The 20,343-nt window shown below is 35.6% G+C and overlaps 1 protein-coding gene across 1 annotated transcript in view; it reads left to right on the plus strand.

The window, feature by feature from the left end:
• Positions 1-702: 702 nt before the first annotated feature.
• Positions 703-20,343, plus strand: part of sec14l8 (SEC14-like lipid binding 8) — a 38,626-nt gene continuing 18,985 nt past the window's right edge. Inside the window, exons 1-5 of the mRNA XM_030143637.1 lie at positions 703-1,120; positions 4,868-4,943; positions 13,759-13,802; positions 18,905-18,967; positions 19,042-19,230. Coding sequence (XP_029999497.1) covers positions 1,067-1,120; positions 4,868-4,943; positions 13,759-13,802; positions 18,905-18,967; positions 19,042-19,230 — 426 coding nt within the window. The 5' untranslated portion in view covers positions 703-1,066. The remainder of the gene's footprint in view (positions 1,121-4,867; positions 4,944-13,758; positions 13,803-18,904; positions 18,968-19,041; positions 19,231-20,343) is intronic.

Raw genomic sequence — 20,343 nt, forward strand, 5'->3', positions numbered from 1 at the left:
GACCGGAAGTCTCGGGAGGATTTTTGTCTTGATCCAAACGCTGTTCTTTGCGATGCATATAAGGTGAGAAAACTGGTTAAATTTGAGCTTTTTTTAATTCGTTATACAACAAGATATTGTCCTCGAAATTTTTGTTTCGTTTTCTTGTTTTAGCGAACAGTTTTGTTACCGAACCTGAAACAGTCAAAGAAGAAGACTGAACTGTGACGTCAGGAGATAACCTCTAATGCACTTCCTACTTTGTGTTAAAACCCGGAATTCGACTCAGTTCAACCTGATTCTGGTTCACAGTCGAATCAAATCATTATTCTAGTGCTTAACCAAGATTCTGGGTTTTACATATACTCCTGAATATACTGGTTATTGTGTGGTATTTTGAGACTGAACTGAAATAAAATAATAATAAAAATAATACTAAATAACAATCAGTGTTGCAGCATCACACAGTGTTTTCACGTAGGAATTAAATATTATGGGGAAAAAGAGTCTTTTACATAGGAGCAGTTGTAGTCAGTTGAGTCATAATCCCATAATTATTTTCATTCTTGTATGTGCGCATGTGTGATTTTTTTTTTTTTCCGCATTTATACCAAAGCATGTCTATAATTACTGATGTATCACTCCATAACAAAAACACTTAACCGCGTATTCAGATTTCATTCATAAATATTGACAGCTTTTTTCAGTCTTTAAGTTAAAGTCCCCTAATTTTAGTTAATTAAAACTTAGGGTCTCTTTGGGACTTTGGGTATGGACTTAGAGGGAGGGGTTGTGATGGAGCGCTCCCCGTCGTCTGGAGTAATCCTCTTGAGCCTTTTTCCTATCTTTGGTTCTGTCAGTGCAGGCTTGGTCCGTGTGCTGATGTTTACATGACCTCCCTCCTCCTGTTGGCTTCTGTCTTTTTTTCCACGGGGAGCTGACAGGGACAGGACACCGGCGTGACACGGATCTGAGCATCACGGGGATGCACTGAGGACCGGAACAGACCGTCGGTCACGGGGAACGGTGTCTGTGACTCATCTGGATTTGGATCCGCTCTAACCTCGAACAATTTCTACCGTTAAACATGAGCGGGAGAGTTGGAGATCTGAGTCCGAAACAGGCTGAGGTGTTACAGCAGGTATGATATGGATACACTGAATAATAATAATAATAATAATAATAATAAGAAGAAGAAGAAGAAGAAGAAGTCATATTGCAATATATATTTATCTCTACTGTTTCTTGGTTGGTTGACATGCCTGTTTTTATTCTGTATATATTTACACTTTTCTTTAACCCTCCGGTATCCCGTCCAGAAAGGCCCTTACTAAACACCAAGTGTGCGTTTTTCACACACTAGTGGAATAATGTCAAAAAATTTTCATACACTTTGTTTTTAATTCTTTTACACTTTTTTCTATTTCATCAACTTGAGCCGTAAATAAAAATACCAAATACTCAATAATTGTCACATTTTTTTTTAACCCTTTAAATGTCGTGTTTGTAATGTAAACAAACCTTTTTTTTAATTCAAAAAACACACAATTTTTTTTTTTTTTTTTCTCAATATACTACATAAAAAGTGGATTACATATTATTTGATTTTTGCAGCCTGGCATATGTCAGTGATTAACTCCAACACTGGTTAATTTGCATTATTATTTTCGGCGCTAGGTCAAATGTTCAAAAATACTAGCATCTGTCACCAAGTGTGCAAAAATGCACACCTATAAATCAAACTGTTATATATTATATATTGATTTGTTTTTCTGCTCTAATTTGATTTTATTTTTGTAAATCAGGTCAGCCCTAATCATACATATCAAATGGAAGAAATAGTGCGTTTTAGGCACACTTGGGAAACAGATGATAGTCTTGTAATTTTCTTTTGTTTACAATGTGTAAATTTTAGTTGGTGGCCAGAATTTTAAAGATCATACATAAATGAACAACTTTTGAATTCTAACCTTATTTAAATTGTGAAAAATAATATGAAGTTTTTTAACACAAAGTGCAAAATGTGCCTAAAAGGCGCAGCCCGTTAAACTAGGGGTGTCAAACTCATTGTAGTTCAGGGACCACATTCAGCCAAATTTAACCTCAAGTGGGCTGGACCAAAAAAATAATAGCATAACAACATATAAATAATGACGACTCCTATTTTTTGTCTCTGTTTTAGTGTAAAAGAAACGAAACAAAAAAATCTAAAAATTTAATTATGAGAATATTTACATTTACAAACTATCCAAATAAAAAAGATGTGAATAACCTGAAAAAAAGAGAAATTTCTTAAGAAAATTAAGTGCAATTTTTACAATATTCTGCTTCAACTTATCATTTCTACATGTGCATTATGGATCAGTTCTACAAAGACACAAAACATGTAGTAACAGGCAGAAAATTGTTAAAATTACATGTAATTTTCTTGAGACATTTCGGGTCATTCTCATTTTATTGTTAAAGGATAATTTCTGCATGTAAGTATTTTCACAATTTAATGTTATTTTTAGTACTGTAACAAGGACAACATTTTGAAGTTTTCGTTATTCATCGGCATAACATGATATTTTTTCCACATTAAACCAAGAAGAAAATTTGGAGTCATTATTTATAGGTTATTATGTTATTATTTTACCTGAGATTACAATAGTCTGTATGTGGAACCTGAACTCAAACTAGTTCAACACTTGGTTGATTATATCTTCAGTGTAATTTTTACACAATTCAATTTCATCCCACGGGCCGGATTGGACCCTTTGGCAGCCCGGATTTGGCCCGCGGGCCACATGTTTGACACCCCTGCTTTAAACTGTTTTGCACTATGCACCACTAGAGAGTTGTCTCTTTTAATTTTGTTGTGCATATGTATAATGACAATAAAGACATTCTATTCTATTCTATTCTGTAGGTCAGGGGTGTCAAACTCGTTTTAGTTCAGGGACCACATTCAGCCCAACTTGATCTCAAGTGGGCCAAACCAATGAAATAATAGCATAAAAACCTGTAAATAATGACAACTCCAATTTTTTTAGTGCAAAAAATAACTTACGTAACTTAAAATCTGATTTTTTTTTTACATTTTACAAACTATCAAAAACAAAAAAGATGTGAATAATCTAAAAACAAAAAAAAAGAAAGAAATTTCTGAAGTTAAATAAGCACAATTTTATCAATATTATGCCTCAACTTATAATTTATACATGTGCATTACAGATCAGCTCCACTAAGGCACAAAGCATTTGTTAAAATTGCACTTTTTTTTCTTTAGATATTTCAGGTTGTTCATATTAATTCCATTTATTGACATTTTATTGTTACGGGATATCAGAATTTAATGTTCTTTGCAATAAATCATAGAGACAAAATTGGTGTTGCCATTATTTATAGGAATAATGTTACACATATATATATTTTTTTCACATTAAAGAAGAAAATTTGGAGTAATTATTTATAGGTTATTGTGCTATTATTTTCAAGTTTGGTGCCCTTGACTGTAAATATCTTCAGGGTAATTTTTGCACTTTGCAAATTCATCCTGCGGGCCAGATTGGACCCTTTGGTGGGCCGGTTTTGGCCCCCGGGCCACATGTTTGGCACCTGTGCTATAGGTCAACTCAATGCCATGTTCATTTCACTTATTCTTATCTCACTAAAACAATGTCCATGCATCGTCTGTGGTTTATTTGCAGTTGTTAAGTGTTATCTGTTTTAACCGTTATCACTTGCTTATAACCTGTAGTCAGTGTAGGACGACAGTTTCACTATGATCCTTCATACACATTACAGCTACACGACCATTGCAGTTCTATGGACACAACTGTAACTACTATGACTCAAAAAAACAAAAAACTGGGGGCATTTCATACTGTACTTATTTATTTTCCTTTGAAAAACTGCTCCATTATTATCTGCCATTAAAATAATCCATGTGCAGTAAACAAGAAGTGTCTAAAATAATTCAGATTGGTTTGATTTTGCCTGAATACAGAATCAAAATTGCAGTAAAAAGGTGAAATTCAAGATTCAGAAGTTTATTTGCCATTTGTGCATATACACATAATAACTGTTGTGTGGTCGTTCAGGAAGTCAGATAAAACATACCAGAAAAAAACACAAAATTTTATAAAAAGGAAGCCACGTATATCAATAAATAAATAAACGTGCATAAAAACCTTATATAAAAGGGGAAAAATGAGACCATTGTGTATTGCACTGACCCAGGAGACAATAAAATAGAATAAATAAATTAAATTGAGCTAAACTTTTTAAAATGTAGGATGCGATAGTTTTTGATGATGTTGTTTGGTGTAATTCCTAATATACTGTCTAATTTTTATACTTCTTCTGTAACTACAATTTCAGAAGAAATAAAACTATTTGAAGTTTTCAGTAAAATCTGTGGATATTTCTTCTTTTTTTTTTTTTGGTTTTCTATGAAACTAAAGTAAAAAGCTTTGGGTTTGTACTTTCTATTATTAATACACATTGAAAGAATTTTAATGTATCATGACTTTGCACTATTTTTGACAGTTATTAATTGTAAGATGAGTCATGTAGGGAGTTTTACCAGACAGTTTAAATGGGAACAGTTTTGTTTTTGTCCTTCTTGGAATATTTCTAAAGTCATTCATTGTTTTATGCACTAATACAAGTGTGAAAAATGATTTGTCACGAAGTCACAAGCTTCAGTCACAGAAGGGAATCGAATCCACCAATATGAGCCAAAAGAAACCACAGGAAAAATATGTGCAGCTGCAAACACAGGGAGGTTCTGTCCTGTTGTAGCTAACACCGAGACAAACATTAGTTGGAGTTTCCTAAAAGTGTGTTTCCATTCAGAACCTGTCAGTCATTATGTCTTTGCTTTTTCTTCCTCTGCCTTTAGTTTCGAGAGAGGACGCAAGATATTCTTCCACAACTTCCGGCGCAACATGACCACTTCCTGTTACGGTGGCTCAGAGGTGAGGCTAAAACTGAAGGACGTTTCAATAACTACAGTTTTTATCCAAGAGAAAACCACAGCTTCTCCAGTCGTCGTTAGGGGTGTTAGAAAATATCGGTTCTGCAATATATGGCGGTATTTCATTCCACGATACTGTATGTATTTTTAAAAGTACTGTATCGATGTTTTTAGGTATTTATTCAGATGCAGATATGGCAGAGGTTCATTTTTGTTTTTTGGCTTTCTTTATTGTTCATATCTTATTATTATTTAACACTGTTTTATTAACCCTCCTGTGTCCCGTCCAGCAAGGCCCTTACTAAGCACCAAGTGTGCCTTTTTGGCACACTTGTAGAATAATGTCAAAAAAAAAATTTCATACAGTTTGTTTTTAATTCTTTTACACTTTTTTCTATTTCATCAACTTGAGCCGTAAATAAAAATACCAAATACTCAATAATTGTCACATTTTTTTAACCTTTAAATGCCATGTTTGTAATGTAAACAAACCTTTTTTTTTGGATGGAAAAAACACACACACACAAAAAATTCAGTATACTACATAAAAAGTGGATCACATATTATTTGATTTTTGCAGCCTGGCATATGTCAGTGATTAACTCCAACACTGGTTAATTTGCTTTATTATTTTTGGCGTTAGGTCAAATGTTCAAAAATACCAGCATCTGTCACCAAGTGTGCGTAAGATGCACACCTATAAATTAAACTATTAAATATTATATATTGGTTTATTTTTCTGCTCTAATTTGATTTTATTTTTGTAAATCAAGGTCAGTCCTAATCATACATATCAAATGGAAGAAATAGTGCATTTTAGGCACACTTGGGAGACAGATGCTAGTCTTGTAATTTTCTTTTGTTTACAATGTGCAAATTTTAGTTGGTGGACAGAATTTTAAAGATCATGCAAAAATGAACAACTTTTGAATTCTAACCTTATTTAAATTGTGAAAAATATTATGAAGTTTTTTAAAACAAAGTGCAAAGTGTGCCTAAAAGGCGCACCCGGATACCGGAGGGTTAATTCATGGTTATTTGAAGCATCCTAAAAGCACTTTTTACTTTCTGAGAGGCAGATGTTAGTTCCTTTGTTGGGATTGCACAAAAATAATGTTCTGATGTTAGTTCTGAACTAATAGAATATGAACATTTGAACAGGATCTTCAACTGTAATGTCTGTAAAACAGAATTTCAGTTTCAACTCAGGAACATTTTGTGATATAACATTAGATCCTGCTGTGATCAAATAAAAATGTGTTTAGTTTTTGTGCAGATTTTAGGTATATTTCAATTCTTCCAGGAAATAATCACTTTAAAAAAAGAAACAAAAAAAAAAAATCACCTTTTAACAGTATCGTGATATATTGTGATATATTGTATCGTAATCCTAGTATTGTGATTTGAATCGCATTGCCAGATTCTTGCCAAAACACACCCCTGGTCATCGTCATCCCTGTCATTTATTGTACGTCAGCGATTGACTCTGAACTAATCTAGTTGCATTTGTGTCTGTAAATCTGTCCATGTCACTGCACTTGAACAAAAGGCAGAAGTTGCAGTGGTTTGTCACATGAAAAAGCTCATAAACAACTGAGTGAGAAAGACTTGTGAAAGGGACTCGTAGTTTTGAAGCATGGATGCAAGAGTCTGACCACAGCTGAGGAACCAGTTCCGCTCTGAACGTGGTTAAAATCAAGCAAATGAGGAAGACATCGCAGTTTTATCTGTTTCCTGATTTGTCTTATTCTGCGGATGACGTAGTGAGCTCAGTCTGGAGGAAATACGAAGCATTGAACGAGGCCTTGTTCTATTTCTTCTAGAGCTCCAGCACTTTGTGTGTGTGGATAATCTGTCTTTAATCCCATTAAAAGTGCACTTCGATTGACAAAGGCCCGTCTGCTCACACACAGTTGGATTCACTGCATCTGCTTTATGCACTTCAGTGTGTCTATATCAGCCAGGGCGACTCTGAAATTTAACTCACTGATTTGTTGTCATATAAATAAATGTGGTTAATGACGATACAGGGTGTGTAAAAAAAAAACTATACATTTTGAAAAATTACTCCCAGTTCTGCATTTGATAATTTTTGGAATTGTCTTTTATGGATGTAGGTAGGTAGGGGATTGGTAGATATTTGTCCAAATTTACAGACCCAGGTTTTCATACGAGGGCTGTTCAATAAGTTCATGGCCTCACCCAGAAATACCGGTTGTTATAATACAGGATGTTACATTCTTTCGTGATGGGATAGTGATGCTTGAACATCGATGGACCAAGTGCATTGCTGTAAATGGAGATTATGTTGAAAAATAAAATATAAATTATCAGTCTGTGTTGTTCTGTTCTGGGTGAGGCCATGAACTTATTGAACGGCCCTCGTACATGAGTGAGCAGGGGCAAATTGCACAATCCAAGTTAAAACTGGTTTGCGCAAAGTAGCGGTGGCATTTAAATCCAATCAAAGGTCATGGGAGGGGACAATGAGCATCCATCTTGTTTTCCATTAAATTGCCAGGTTACAGCATTAACACTTTGGCCCCTGTGTCAGTTTCATTTCTTTACCCATGGCAGCTGTTCCTGCCTTTCAAAGTTAATTCAACTTGTTTAGGCCTGAAAATGTCACCAAGGCTTTTATTGTTAACGAAAATGAAAACGTAAATATGCCAGAATTAGTCAGTATAACTACTTTTAATCTGCAATTCCTAGGCAGGTGACAGAAACAAGACATAAAACAGCCAATATTAGTACATCACTCATTCCTGATGAAAACATAACCTCCACTGTTACACTTGGCGGAGGTAAAAATCACTCAAAGAAGCAAACAGTCTAGAAAACAAAAGACTACTAAAACACAAAATCCCTCCCAATGGAGACAAAAAACTAGAAAAATGAAAGGTGATCAAAAAACTCAAAATCAATCAGGAGAAAAAAACAATCCAATTGGTTAAAGAAATAAAAATCTAAACAAGCACATGGAACAAATAAATTACAAAAACATGATGAGGAGACAAAGAGGCTGGTTCTTGTGGCACAAGAAAACACAAACTGACAAGAAACAAAAAGGGGAACAGGAGGAATATATACACGAGTTATCAGAAACAGGAAGAAACATTTACAAAATAAAAGTGGAAATCACAAAACAAAAACATAATTATAATCTCCTGTTCATGACAATGCCACCACTGTCTGTAGTATCAGTCAAATACTAGTTTAACTATGTAAATACACCTCATCATTTATCAGCAGAGGCTTTTGGAAGATTAAAAATGTCTGTTATTTGTTTGTCTTTTGGTAAAAATTGAACTTGGCAGATATGACATGAGTTAAATATCCAACACCCATCATTGACAAACTGGAGAAAGATATGAAATCAAAAGCAGAAGCAAACACAAATGACAAAACAATGAAAACTGAAAACGAAAATAAGTTATTTCAAAGATTAAAAATTCAAAGCGTTTTATTGTCATGTGTCAGGTAAAGAAACAGGTTTCCATGTACAGTAAAAACTTTACTTTGCCATCCACACTGAATGATATGAGAATTTAAGATGAGTAAAAACTGAAATAGAATAATTTAACTAGGAAATTAAAAACAAACAACACAAAGTGGCATTTAGGAGGTTATTTATTTTCACCAACTGTTTTGAATGGAGACGATCATCACCATCATGTAAAATAATCACAGTTTTGTCAAATAATTATGATATATATATATATATATATATATATATATGGTCATTCCATACAAATTGAACCAGACTTCCTCATGTTATAGGGGCCTTTTGTTGCGTCTAATTAAGTTTTCATAATGACCGTGGCTGCTGTGGAAAGCCGTCTTTGGCTCTGACACAGATCTGCATCACAGCTCAGACCATGAACAATAAGGCTCTGTTTGTTACTGTACAGTCAAAGGAAAGCCCTTCATCTGTCCAGGCCCAGTCCAGTCCACTGATGGGACCTAAAGAACCTGAGGGGCCACAGTAGGCATCAGTGATCAGCCACAACCAAACAACAACACATCCAAAGTTCGAGGAAATACATGAGATCACTGATTTTTCAGTTAATTTCCGTTCCTGAAAATAGATTTTAACCCATAAAGACCCAAACGACCACTGGTGACCAACGACATGTACTGAGATTAAAATGTCTAATACCTGTTGATCCACTAATCCTATCAATACATGTAAATAATTGGTGTAAAATACAGTTTGTCGTCTTTTCATGGTCATCAGATATGATCCATTTGGATGCTCAGAGGCTCCGTAGTTACCGTGGAAACACTGTCATCTTCTGGAACATTGATTCACCAGTAAAACCCATGGAGCTGGATCTTTGAATCCTTTGAATCCTTTTGACAGTGGATGGAGATGCTTGTTTTTGCAATGAGTCATTAATATCTTTGATGGAAAAGTTACTTTTTAGCTTACCGGCCAATAGACTGTAAGCTATGGTCGTCATGTGGCCTCCGGCGGCGGCGTCTGTCATCGGTTTCAAAAATTTCAATCATCTTTTTCTCCCAAACTACAGTTCCGATTGACTTCAAACTTGGTATACAGCTTCTTCATGATGATGTCAACAAAAGTTAGTGAAATTATTTGGATCCGGATCTGATTCTGGATGTGGTGCAACTTTGAAAAATTTCCCCATTATAAGAGATAGGAAGTGCCCGTAAGCTACAGGGCCACTGGTCCTATTTTTCTTCCATTTTCTCTGTTTTCATATACTTACACTGAATGTACTCTGAGTTTTTCTGTGTTTTTGTTTTTTCCCCCTTTTTTATTAGCTTACCGGCTGACAGGCCGTAAACTATTGTCGTCATGCGGCGTCCATCGTCGTCGTCTGTCGTCGTCTGTCATCCGTTACAAAACTTTCAATCGTCTTCTTCTCCGAAACTACAATTCCGATTGACTTAAAACTTGGTATACAGCTTCTTTATGATGATGTCAACAAAAGTTAGTGAAATTATTTGGATCCAGATCTGATTCTGGATTTGGTGTGACTTTGAAAAATTTTCCTATTATAAAAGATAGGAAGTGGATCGATGCAATAAATCAGTATCAATGATATCAAGTTGGAATTTGCATTTTTCACAGATCTGATTGGAATATGACCAAAACATGGGCTATTTCTGTAATAGAATAAATACACAGAACTGGGTGATAATAAATGGCATCTGGATACATTTCCCAAAGCTTTTAATTTGGCTGGTAAGCTACAGGGCCATTGGTCCTATTTTTTATATAGAATATGTGCGTCTACAGGGTGGGGAAGCAAAATTTACAATATTTTGAGGCAGGGATTGAAAGACAGTGTATGACCAATTAGTTTATTGAAAGTCATGAGAATTTATTTGCCACAAGAAAATTTACATAATAGAAAATGTTTTTATTCTATGTGTCCTCCTTCTTTCTCAATAACTGCCTTCACACGCTTCCTGAAACTTGCGCGAGTGTTCCTCAAATATTCGGGTGACAACTTCTCCCATTCTTCTTTAATAGTATCTTCCAGACTTTCTCGTAATAGTTTTGCTCATAGTCATTCTCTTCTTTCCATTATAAACAGTCTTTATGGACACTCCAACTATTTTTGAAATCTCCTTTGGTGTGACGAGTGCATTCAGCAAATCACACACTCTTTGACGTTTGCTTTCCTGATTACTCATGTGGGCAAAAGTTTCTGAAAAGGTATGGATAATAGTGTTAGGTATGATTATGACATCAATATATGTTTGGTTTCAAAACAATTGACGTAGTGCCTGCTGAGAAAAAACAACTAAATGTTCATTGTAAATTTTGCTTCCCCACCCTGTACTTAAATTCTGTACATATATATTCCCTCAGTTAGATCTATTACGCTGCCTGTTTTATTTTGATCTGAAATTAGAACTTTTTAATATTTTGTGTATTTTATAGGACACTTTTTTTTTTTTTTTTAATCAATTTCTAGAAATTTCAGGTGACCCCATTTGAATTCCTGGTGACCCCAAGGTTGAAAAACACTGGTTTCCTCTGTTTAGTTACTGAAGGTTGAGGTTTTATAACACATACTTTAATTTGAAGAACCACAAACATCCCACAGGTTATGGAACACATTTGTTCTTTTGTAATTTGGGGTTGACCCGGTGCCCTGCAGGCCTCACAGAACACGTCAGCATGAAGGATTCTGGGTAATCCACTGCTGGAGTTGTAAGTCTCAGTTCAGGGAAGCAGCGCTGTTGCTTTTCCACCAGGGTTAATCACCTTAGACAGAGTATTAGACACTGGACTGTTTGTGCCCCTGGTCCAGGATCAGACTCTGATACTGTGACTGTTCCCACTCTTCTCAGAAATGAACCACGTCTTTCATTATTAGAGAGTCGAATATAACTTATGAGTCTAGGAAAAAGTAACTGAATTACTCTTTGAGATGTTTCTACATTGGCTTCATTTTGTAGATGAGGTTCTTGTTCCTTTGGTTTTTAACCCTTTAAGTACCAAAGTTGCAATATTGCAACAAACAGTGTAAGCGACAGAAACAGACAATAGCTCCAGATTGTTTCCAAATCTTGTTACCACCTCTTACCAATAGATGGCAGAATTATGCACTTTCAATCCTAACACCATTTCAGGGCAGGTTTCTATTCAAAGTGAAGAAGAAAATCCAGTTTAAAGAAGTGGTCCAAAACTGGTTTAGTCAGTAAATAAAGGTTATTACCCTGGAAACAAGGGGTATTGTTTTAGTTTGGTTTGTTTCTTTATTTTATTTTATTTTATTTTATTTTATTTTTTATTTATTTCAAACATGCAAAGAAACAAAATAAAACAAACAAAGCAGATTAAGACAAAAACAAAATAACATTTAAATGGACAGAATCTATCTTCAAGCACATACAAGTCTGAATATTGCATGGTCGAAAAGGAGTAGGAAGAAGTATAAACTTATTTAATCCTACCCCTCAGTGCTTTTACACCTTTATCACTAATTTAATACAACAATCAAACAATAAATTTTTCCTAATTTTAGCATTGAACCACAACTAATACATAATGCAGTAACTGAATTATTCACAACAAAATGTTCATGTCAGTACAGTCATACAAACAGACTCAACAGTTCAACTATTTTCTTCAATAATTACAGCAGATTTATCAGTACAACATTATCCATAAACAAACAGGCCTCACTGTCATTATTAAATATTGTACCTCTTATGAATCAATTCTTTATATCTTTTTTTAAACTGAGTTATGTTTGATATTTGTTTTACCTCCACACACAATTTGTTCCACAGTTTTACTCCACAGATGGTGATAGAGAAACTTTTTAACGTAGTGCGTACTTTATGAATCTTTAAATTAAATTTTCCCCTTAAATCATAGACTCCCTTTCTTTCACAAAACATTTCTTGAATATTGCCTGGCAGTAAGTTATTCTTTGCTTTATACATTATTTGAATAGTTTTGAACTCCACAAGGTCAATGAGTTTTAAAGTTTTAGACTGGAAAAATAGTGGATTTGTGTGTTCACGAAAACCAACATTGTGAACGATTTTTATTGCTCTTTTTTGCAGTAGAAAAAGTCTTTGTAATGAACTTGTATATGTATTTCCCCATATCTCTAAACAGTAACTTAAATAAGATAAAATCAATGAATTATTTGTTTGTTTGTTAACTTTAGGAGCAATACTGTTGGTTGAAATCATACCAGATTGGGTTTATAGATTGCCAGTGACCCAGAAGAGATGGGATTGCATTTTGGGAAAAGTAGGTCAAAGTTCACATTTTTTATGATTTTTTAAAATCTTTTTTTCCCTTGTTGACTTATAATGGCTGAAATTTGTTTATGCTGTCTATGTGTATGCTGACATCAGCTGGATCGACACCAAAATAAGCTTCAGTACGTGCGAGGGGTGGGGTTTGTTGTTCCTCAGATCAGCTGAAACACTCAGTTTATTTAAATCCAGGTTAAAGACCCACCCGTTGTCAGCTGCATTTGAACAGAGTTCTTATTCAGAAGTTCAGATCTGCACTGTTTCTTTTAAGCTTAAAGTTTTTATCTGTTTTATCTTTTTTTTTTGTTTTTTTTATTTTTTGTTTTTTTGTTTTTTTAATGCCTATACCTTTTATTGCTTACCCTGCATCCTGCTGTCATGCTTTTAATGTTTTATGTAAAACACTTTGAATTGTCTTGTACATGAAATGTGCTATAGAAATAAACCTGCCTTGTCTTGCCTTGCCTGGCACCACTTGTTTAGATTTAATTTTAATAGATACAGACAGATTTGGCTATTCTGCTGTTTGGATGAAAAGCTACTAAAAGTTAATGCATTTTACTGTCTACTAATGTTTCAGTTCATTTATTTTAAGGATAAGGTGACAAAAAAACAAAAATACAAAGAAAACTTCCATGTAAATATGTTCAATTTTACTAAAAGTTATGAAATCCAATATGGCCAGCACCCTGTGACATCACAATATGCAAATTAGATGAATACATTTACTCCCATCATAAACTTTGGATCATACCCAGAGTTTTTTCTCATTTACAGTATGACTTTAACCACTTCCAAGATACAGCTTTTTGAAATCTCGATATCAAAATTTTATTTTTTGGGGAAAAAATCCCCAAAAAACTCTAGAGCTCAAAGGATTAATTAACCTGGTTTTAACAGAAGTTAAATGTAAGCTACTGTTTAAAATATTTACTGTGTTTAAATAACTTATTCTGTTCATAGATAATGTGATTTAATGATGGCTCAGTGTGTGTGTGTGTGTGTGGTTGTAAAACACCATTAACACCATTTCCTTTCTTTTTCTACCTTTTGTTTTACAGCCAGAAACTTCAATCTCCAGAAGTCTGAGGCCATGCTGCGAAAGGTAACAGTCTCACTCTAATACCATCTGAAAAATTGTTGGTTTTTTTTATTTTGACTACATTTTAAACCTAACTAATAAATGAGAACAGAACAAAACGCCCATTGTTTGATATAAGCGAGGTGAGCTCCAACCTCTGTTGACCCCAAAACACACAAACCAGTTATGAACCAGTCAGTTAATGTAACAGGAGAAACAGACTGAAGCAGTTTCCTCTTATTCAAACCTGCGATGTTTTCCTTGATAAACATGGCAAAGATCAGCCCTGTTAAATTAGGTTCATTATCATCTTCAGCTTCACTAATTTTATTAGTGTTATTCCTTCATTTGTCCCCATGTTGTCATAGTTTTTTGCAGTCGCTGTTATTTTGGACATTACTGACAGTCCTGGTTTTCTTCAGCAGATGTGATTCTGTCAGTGTTTAACGGCTGGGACTGACTGTTACCCTTTCAGTCAATGTTTTATGATAAATATTGAATTTATAAATAATAATAATCAATAATTTAATCAAGTTCAGTAGTATGTTGGGGTGGCCATGGCTCAGATGTCCGTATCCGAGTGACTACAGGGTCAGGAGAACTGAGACTTGGGCGGCCGTGGCTCAGATGGTAGAGCAGGTTGTCCAGCAGGTTGTGAAGAGTTGGCGGTTCAAATCCTGCTCTGTCATGTGCTGTTGTGTTCTTGGTAGGGATGCAAATTATCGATTAATTCATTAATCATTAGTTGGTTGCCCTTATCGATCGATTAACAATTAATTGATAAGCGGTGATTTTCCTGAGAACCTGAATTTCTCTTTCAATACAGTCTATAAGAATAAAAACTAAATATTGTTTATATACATTTCATGAAAAAAGCATGTCATATTCCTTAATGATTGATTTATTGAACCATTGGATACAGTCAGTGTTTCCTGTGGAATTCATCTGTTGATGTGTAAGGGGGGGGGGTACACGCGCCTGCATTTTGCTGGTGGGTGGGTGCACACATGTGCATTTCGTTGGGGGGGGTTACTCATATGTGCACAGTACAGCTGGGGGATGCGTGCGTGTTGGTAATCGCACGCATGCATCACTTTGCGTCCTACTTATAATACTATGGGGGTATGGGGTGGTGCAGTCTGTGCCCCCGCAGAAGTGAAAGTGAAACTTTTCACTCATTTATCTTTTCCTCCTGAAGCGTCGCAAATGCTTTACATACCTGTGGCCCGAATCAGGAGCCTGGAGGATGTTTTCAACTTCTGTCTCACTGACCGTGGACTAGATACAAGGTTAAACAAGGTGTGTTGGAGAAACTTGCGGTGTATTTGTGGCATTTCGGGGTTAATTGTGGATGCGCTCGAGCGTGGGGTGTGTGTGGGAATTTCACCAGTGGAAATTAAAAGGCCATTACAGTGCCAAACGCAAACGTATTTTGTCTTTATCTTATTTTCCCCTGCTGATGATTAATCCACCCGTGTCCTTAGAATGCGTCGAAGCGCAGTCACTTTAGAAAATAAGTGAATTGTCTTAACTGCATTGCTTTACTTTACCACCTTTACTGATCTCAGGCCTGTAGTTTTGTACACCCTGACAGTCCCAGAACATGTGGTAGTGATGGACCAACTGACAGCCACAGTGTCTCCAACATTTACTATTTACATGGGAAAAGTGTGCACTCTGACATGGGGTTAGGAAAAAGCGTGATATGTTTTTCCAAGTTTTCTTTCCACATATGAGATCTTGTGCTTGTACATATTCGCTCCCAGTCTTCGTCTGTTATTACTAATTGCGCCACTTTTCAACACAAAGTTCTGCCCTTGGTTTGCATCAGAACAGGCTGTACAGTCCCTGAGCTCACAGGCTGCAGATTAATACCATGTTGTAATGGTTCACCATGGGGAAACTGAGTCATCAGCAGCCTGAGGAGATAACATATAGTTAAAGGGGATAAAGTGCTACTTAAGAGAATTACAACAAACTTAATACTACATGGATTTACAACCACTAGAGAGCGCAGACTAACAAAAGCCTAAGACAAGGGTGTCAACCATGCGGCCCGGGGGCCAAATCCGGCCCGCCAACGGGTTCAATCCGGCTCCTGGGATGAATTTGTGAAATGCAAAAATTACACTGAAAATATTAACAGTCAAGGATGTTAAAATAATTTTAGGTCAATTAATTTTAAAGTGGATCAGACCAGTAAAATACTATCATAATAAACTATAAATAATGAAAACTGGAAATTTGTCTCTTTGTTTTAGGGTAAAAAATGTAAAATTACTCAAAAATGTTCACATTTACAGACTAGTCTTTTGCAAAAAAATTTGAATATCTGAAATGTCTCAAGAGAAGTATGTGTAATTTTAATAATATTCTGCCTGTTATTTAATATTTTGTGTATTTGTAGATCCTCTGTGATTTCTAAGTTGTAATTCACGCGTATAAATGATAAACTAAGGCGTAATATTGTTAACATTGCACTTATTTTACTAAAGAATTTTCAGGTTGTTCATATTTGTTCATGTTATGTTCAAGTACAATTGGTGGATGTAAACGTTTTAATTACGGAATTTTAAGTGTATTTTTGTGTGTATTGTAGGATTTTTGAGTATAATTATGTGTATTTCTGCGTGTATTGTAGGATATTTAAGCATATTTAAGTGTATTTTTGTGTGTATTGTAGGATTTTTGAGCATAATTAAGTGTATTTTTGCGTGTATTATAGGATATTTAAGCATATTTAAGTGTATTTTTGTGTGTGTTGTAGGATATTTAAGCATATTTAAGTGTGTTTTTTATTTTACAGAATTTGCTTTTTTCACTCAAAAGTTCTTATCCTATTGTTTATATTATTTTACTGGTCTGGCCCACTTTATATCATATTAGGCTGGATGTGGCCCCTGAACTAATATGAGTTTGACACCCCTGGCCTAAGAGATTGAAGGTCCTGTCTCACTGATTTTGACATGTATAAGGTTAAGAATTATGAAAGACAGCGTCTTATATTGTATGTGGGGAATACAATGTTTGTCCTATTTTAGATTGTATGTAGACATGTATAATATGTGTTTTGTTTGGAGGCTTGGACAGAGTTTATTTTTGATATGTATAATATAATTTGAGACTTATTTTGTGGAGTTTGCATGGGACTTTGTGGCCAGCAGAAAAAGATCTGGTAAGGGGGCGGGAGCATATAAAATGCACTTCATCCCACTCCTTTTCGGAGATGCTTTTTTCTTTGTTCTTTTTGGGGGTTTTTTTGTTTGTTTTTTTTTAACTCATATTTTATTGTTTCATTTTTGAAATTTTACAACACAAAAATTTAGAACATAATGTCAGTTGTCTTCCTGTATATTGTCTATTTTTTCCATCGATCTTCGCATGTTGCTTGCTGTAGTCTTATAATATAAGTAAGCCTCTCCATGTTGTAAATTTCTTCCACATTGTCTCTCCAGTTATTTAGGGTGGTGGTGGGGGGTCCTCTTTGCACCATTTTCGTGTGATGGCTTTTTTAGATGCTATCAAGAGGATTTTAATCAAATATTTATCCTTAGTTGGTGTGTCTTTTCCTGTTAAATGACCCAAATATTGTTGTATATATAAGTTGTTTTTGGTTTTAAATGTTGATATTCAAAATACAAAATAAACCAAACCAAATTAAATTATTAAAATCCAGGCTGTTCTTGCATCTGGAAATAACTCATCCAAATGGCACTGGTGCTGGTTCTGCTGGTTCTGTTTTAGCTGCATCTCAACTGTCCACCTGTGATTGGATCTCACAGGTCTGTTCTGTCTGAAAAAAGGCCTTTATGCTATTTCTGTTTGGACATAATTCATTGTTGTGTTGAAGTCAGAGGTTCTGAATAGACCAAAGTCATGGCTTCTGTATATATGATCATATAAGTACAGGGATGTAAAATGGCTGACTGTCCGTTGGTATCCCAGTGGGAAAGCCCAGGACCACTTAAGACTTAGACAAACTTTATTGATCCACACATTGATCCTATATATATATATATGTAAAATGAATGACAAAATGAAGGGAAGATTTGTTTTTTGACAGTCGTTATGTGTATTGTCATTGATAGGTTTCATCATAATCAAGTCAAACAACTCAGTTTAAAGCTAAAAACCAAAACCATGCATTTACTGCTTCTGTAACAGGGCTGTAAAGCAGCGATCATAGACTGAGGTTTATACTTCAGCAGTTGTGGTTTTTAGGGAACAGATGAATCCTCAGACATTACCAACACTCCCATCATGGTTCACACTCTAACAGAACTACTTTTTTATGTTACTTTAAAATGGCTTCAGTGATTCCTGAACTGTTCGGTGTCATCATATTCTGATCAGAACGCTCCCATGAGGCCCAATAATATCTGCTTAACTTCAGCTGGTTAATAGTGTCACTGTGAGCACAATAGTGTGCTGATGTTAGCGTTTAGCACAAAGCATGGCACGAACAGGTGCACTACTAACTAATCCTCTGTTAATCAACTAATCCGTCACCAAAACTAATCCTCAGCAAGAGTTTGTGAATGGAAACTGAAAATGTTTTAGACCGGTCATTAGTTTTTCTGCGGTCCAGTGGGTTCAGTTCAACAGTAAAACTACCTGCACGTCCACACTGACTGTCAACACGTTGATCTACACATGACAGTGGTTATAAAAAACATAAAAGTCAACAGTTTTCTGCTGCTCTAACTTTGATTCTGATCAACAGTACTGATCTGTGCATCCACACCACATCTCATTAGTTCATGTGTCTGAAATCTAACCCCACCTTTAGTTTTCAGAAAACAGGCTTTAAAGGACAGACTGTTTTGTACCAACTCTGCATTATTAGTTTTAGGAAAACACATTAGAATATATCCTACACATGTTTGAGTGTAGTGTGTCTGCAGCAGTTTACTCTTCACATAATAGTTGATCCCCTTGGTGCCGACAGGGCAGGTTTAACATCACCCACCGTTTAAGAAGCTCTTAAGCCACTTAAATAACTACATAGTGTTTTACATGCATAGTGGATGTGCTGTCTATTACTCAGCTGAAAATCAAATCTGGACCAGTCAGTGTCATATGAACACACACAGTGCAGAGTTTAACATGCACACCTTTTCTTGCAGCATTTGGAGTTCAGGAAACAGATGAAAGTAGACGCAATCATCACAGACTGGCGACCACCAGAGGTAAAATCTGCTCAAATTCAAGCTTCTACTGAATGACTCCAGTCCTTTAAGGTGGATCTGTCTGCTGTTTCCAGGTCATAGAGAAGTATTTGTCAGGAGGGATGTGCGGTTATGACCGTGAGGGGAGTCCCATCTGGTACGACGTCATCGGACCCGTGGATCCCAAAGGCCTCTTCCTGTCCGCCTCCAAACAGGACTTTATCAAGTCCAAGATCAGAGACTGTGAGATGTTACAGAAGGAGTGTAACCTGCAGTCACAAAGGGTGAGAGGGTCCAGACCAAGTCCAAATATGAGCTCAGAATTGAGGAAGTTTTACATCCAAGGCCCCCGGGTTAAAACCTGCACAAACATTATTTAACATTAAAACTGAAACCTGGGGAAAGGTTCAACAGGGTTCTCACGGGGTCTTAAAAAGTCTTAAAAGTCTTGAATTTACAGATCTACATTTATTACCTTAAAAAGGGCTTTAAAAGGTATTAAATGTGATATGGCAGGTCTTAAGTTATGTTGCCATAAACTTGTTGACTGTATTGTGTGTAAATGTGTCTATTAAATGTCCAAACTTCAAAGAAAGTATCGTTAGTCGCCTCAGATCCAACCCGACTATTTATATTCAAACTAGAAAAGCACTCGGAGAGCGCAGACCTCCGCCAAGGCAGATCAGCCCCCCCCCAACCCCAATCACCACCAAAATTTAATCATTTGTTCCTTGTGCCAGTATCAACATTTCCTGAAAATTTCATCCAAATCCATCCATAACCTCTTGAGTTATCTTGCTAACAGACAAACAGACCTGATGAAAACATAACCTTTGCCGTTCCTTGGCAGAGGTAATTAGGAACCAATCACTAACTTTGCTCCTGAGAAATGATCACAGAACATTCAGCTCAACACAGAGTCACAAATTTGTGCCTGTATGGCTGTGAAATGGGCATTAAATTCTGTTCTAAATAGTCTTATAAAGGTCTTAAAAAGTCTTAAGTCTAACTTGTAGAAACCTGTAGGAACCCCATATAAGACCTGTTCACTTTACCTGTTGAAGACTCTGTAATGTAAGATATATTTTTTACAACAGTCTGGTTCTGAAACAAACCACTGGTCGTGGTCTGAAAAGACCCAGCCCACTCCCACCCAGAGTCCACAGGGTTAAATTACAGAAGATCTCATTTTGTTCTTTTCATGACATTAGTGAGTTACTTTATAAAGTTCATTCTATTCTTGATATTCCACGTTTTTTTCAATTCAACAAAAGTAAATAAGTTTTCTTACCATTTATTTTATTTGATAATGATATTCACAGAATCTGGTCATTACAGTAAAAAATCAGATTTTTCAGTTTTTATATTGACCTGAAAACAGTTTCCCTTCAAGGTGG

The sequence above is a fragment of the Sphaeramia orbicularis genome, chromosome 9, assembly GCF_902148855.1.
Source record: "Sphaeramia orbicularis chromosome 9, fSphaOr1.1, whole genome shotgun sequence".
Lineage (NCBI taxonomy): Eukaryota > Metazoa > Chordata > Actinopteri > Kurtiformes > Apogonidae > Sphaeramia > Sphaeramia orbicularis.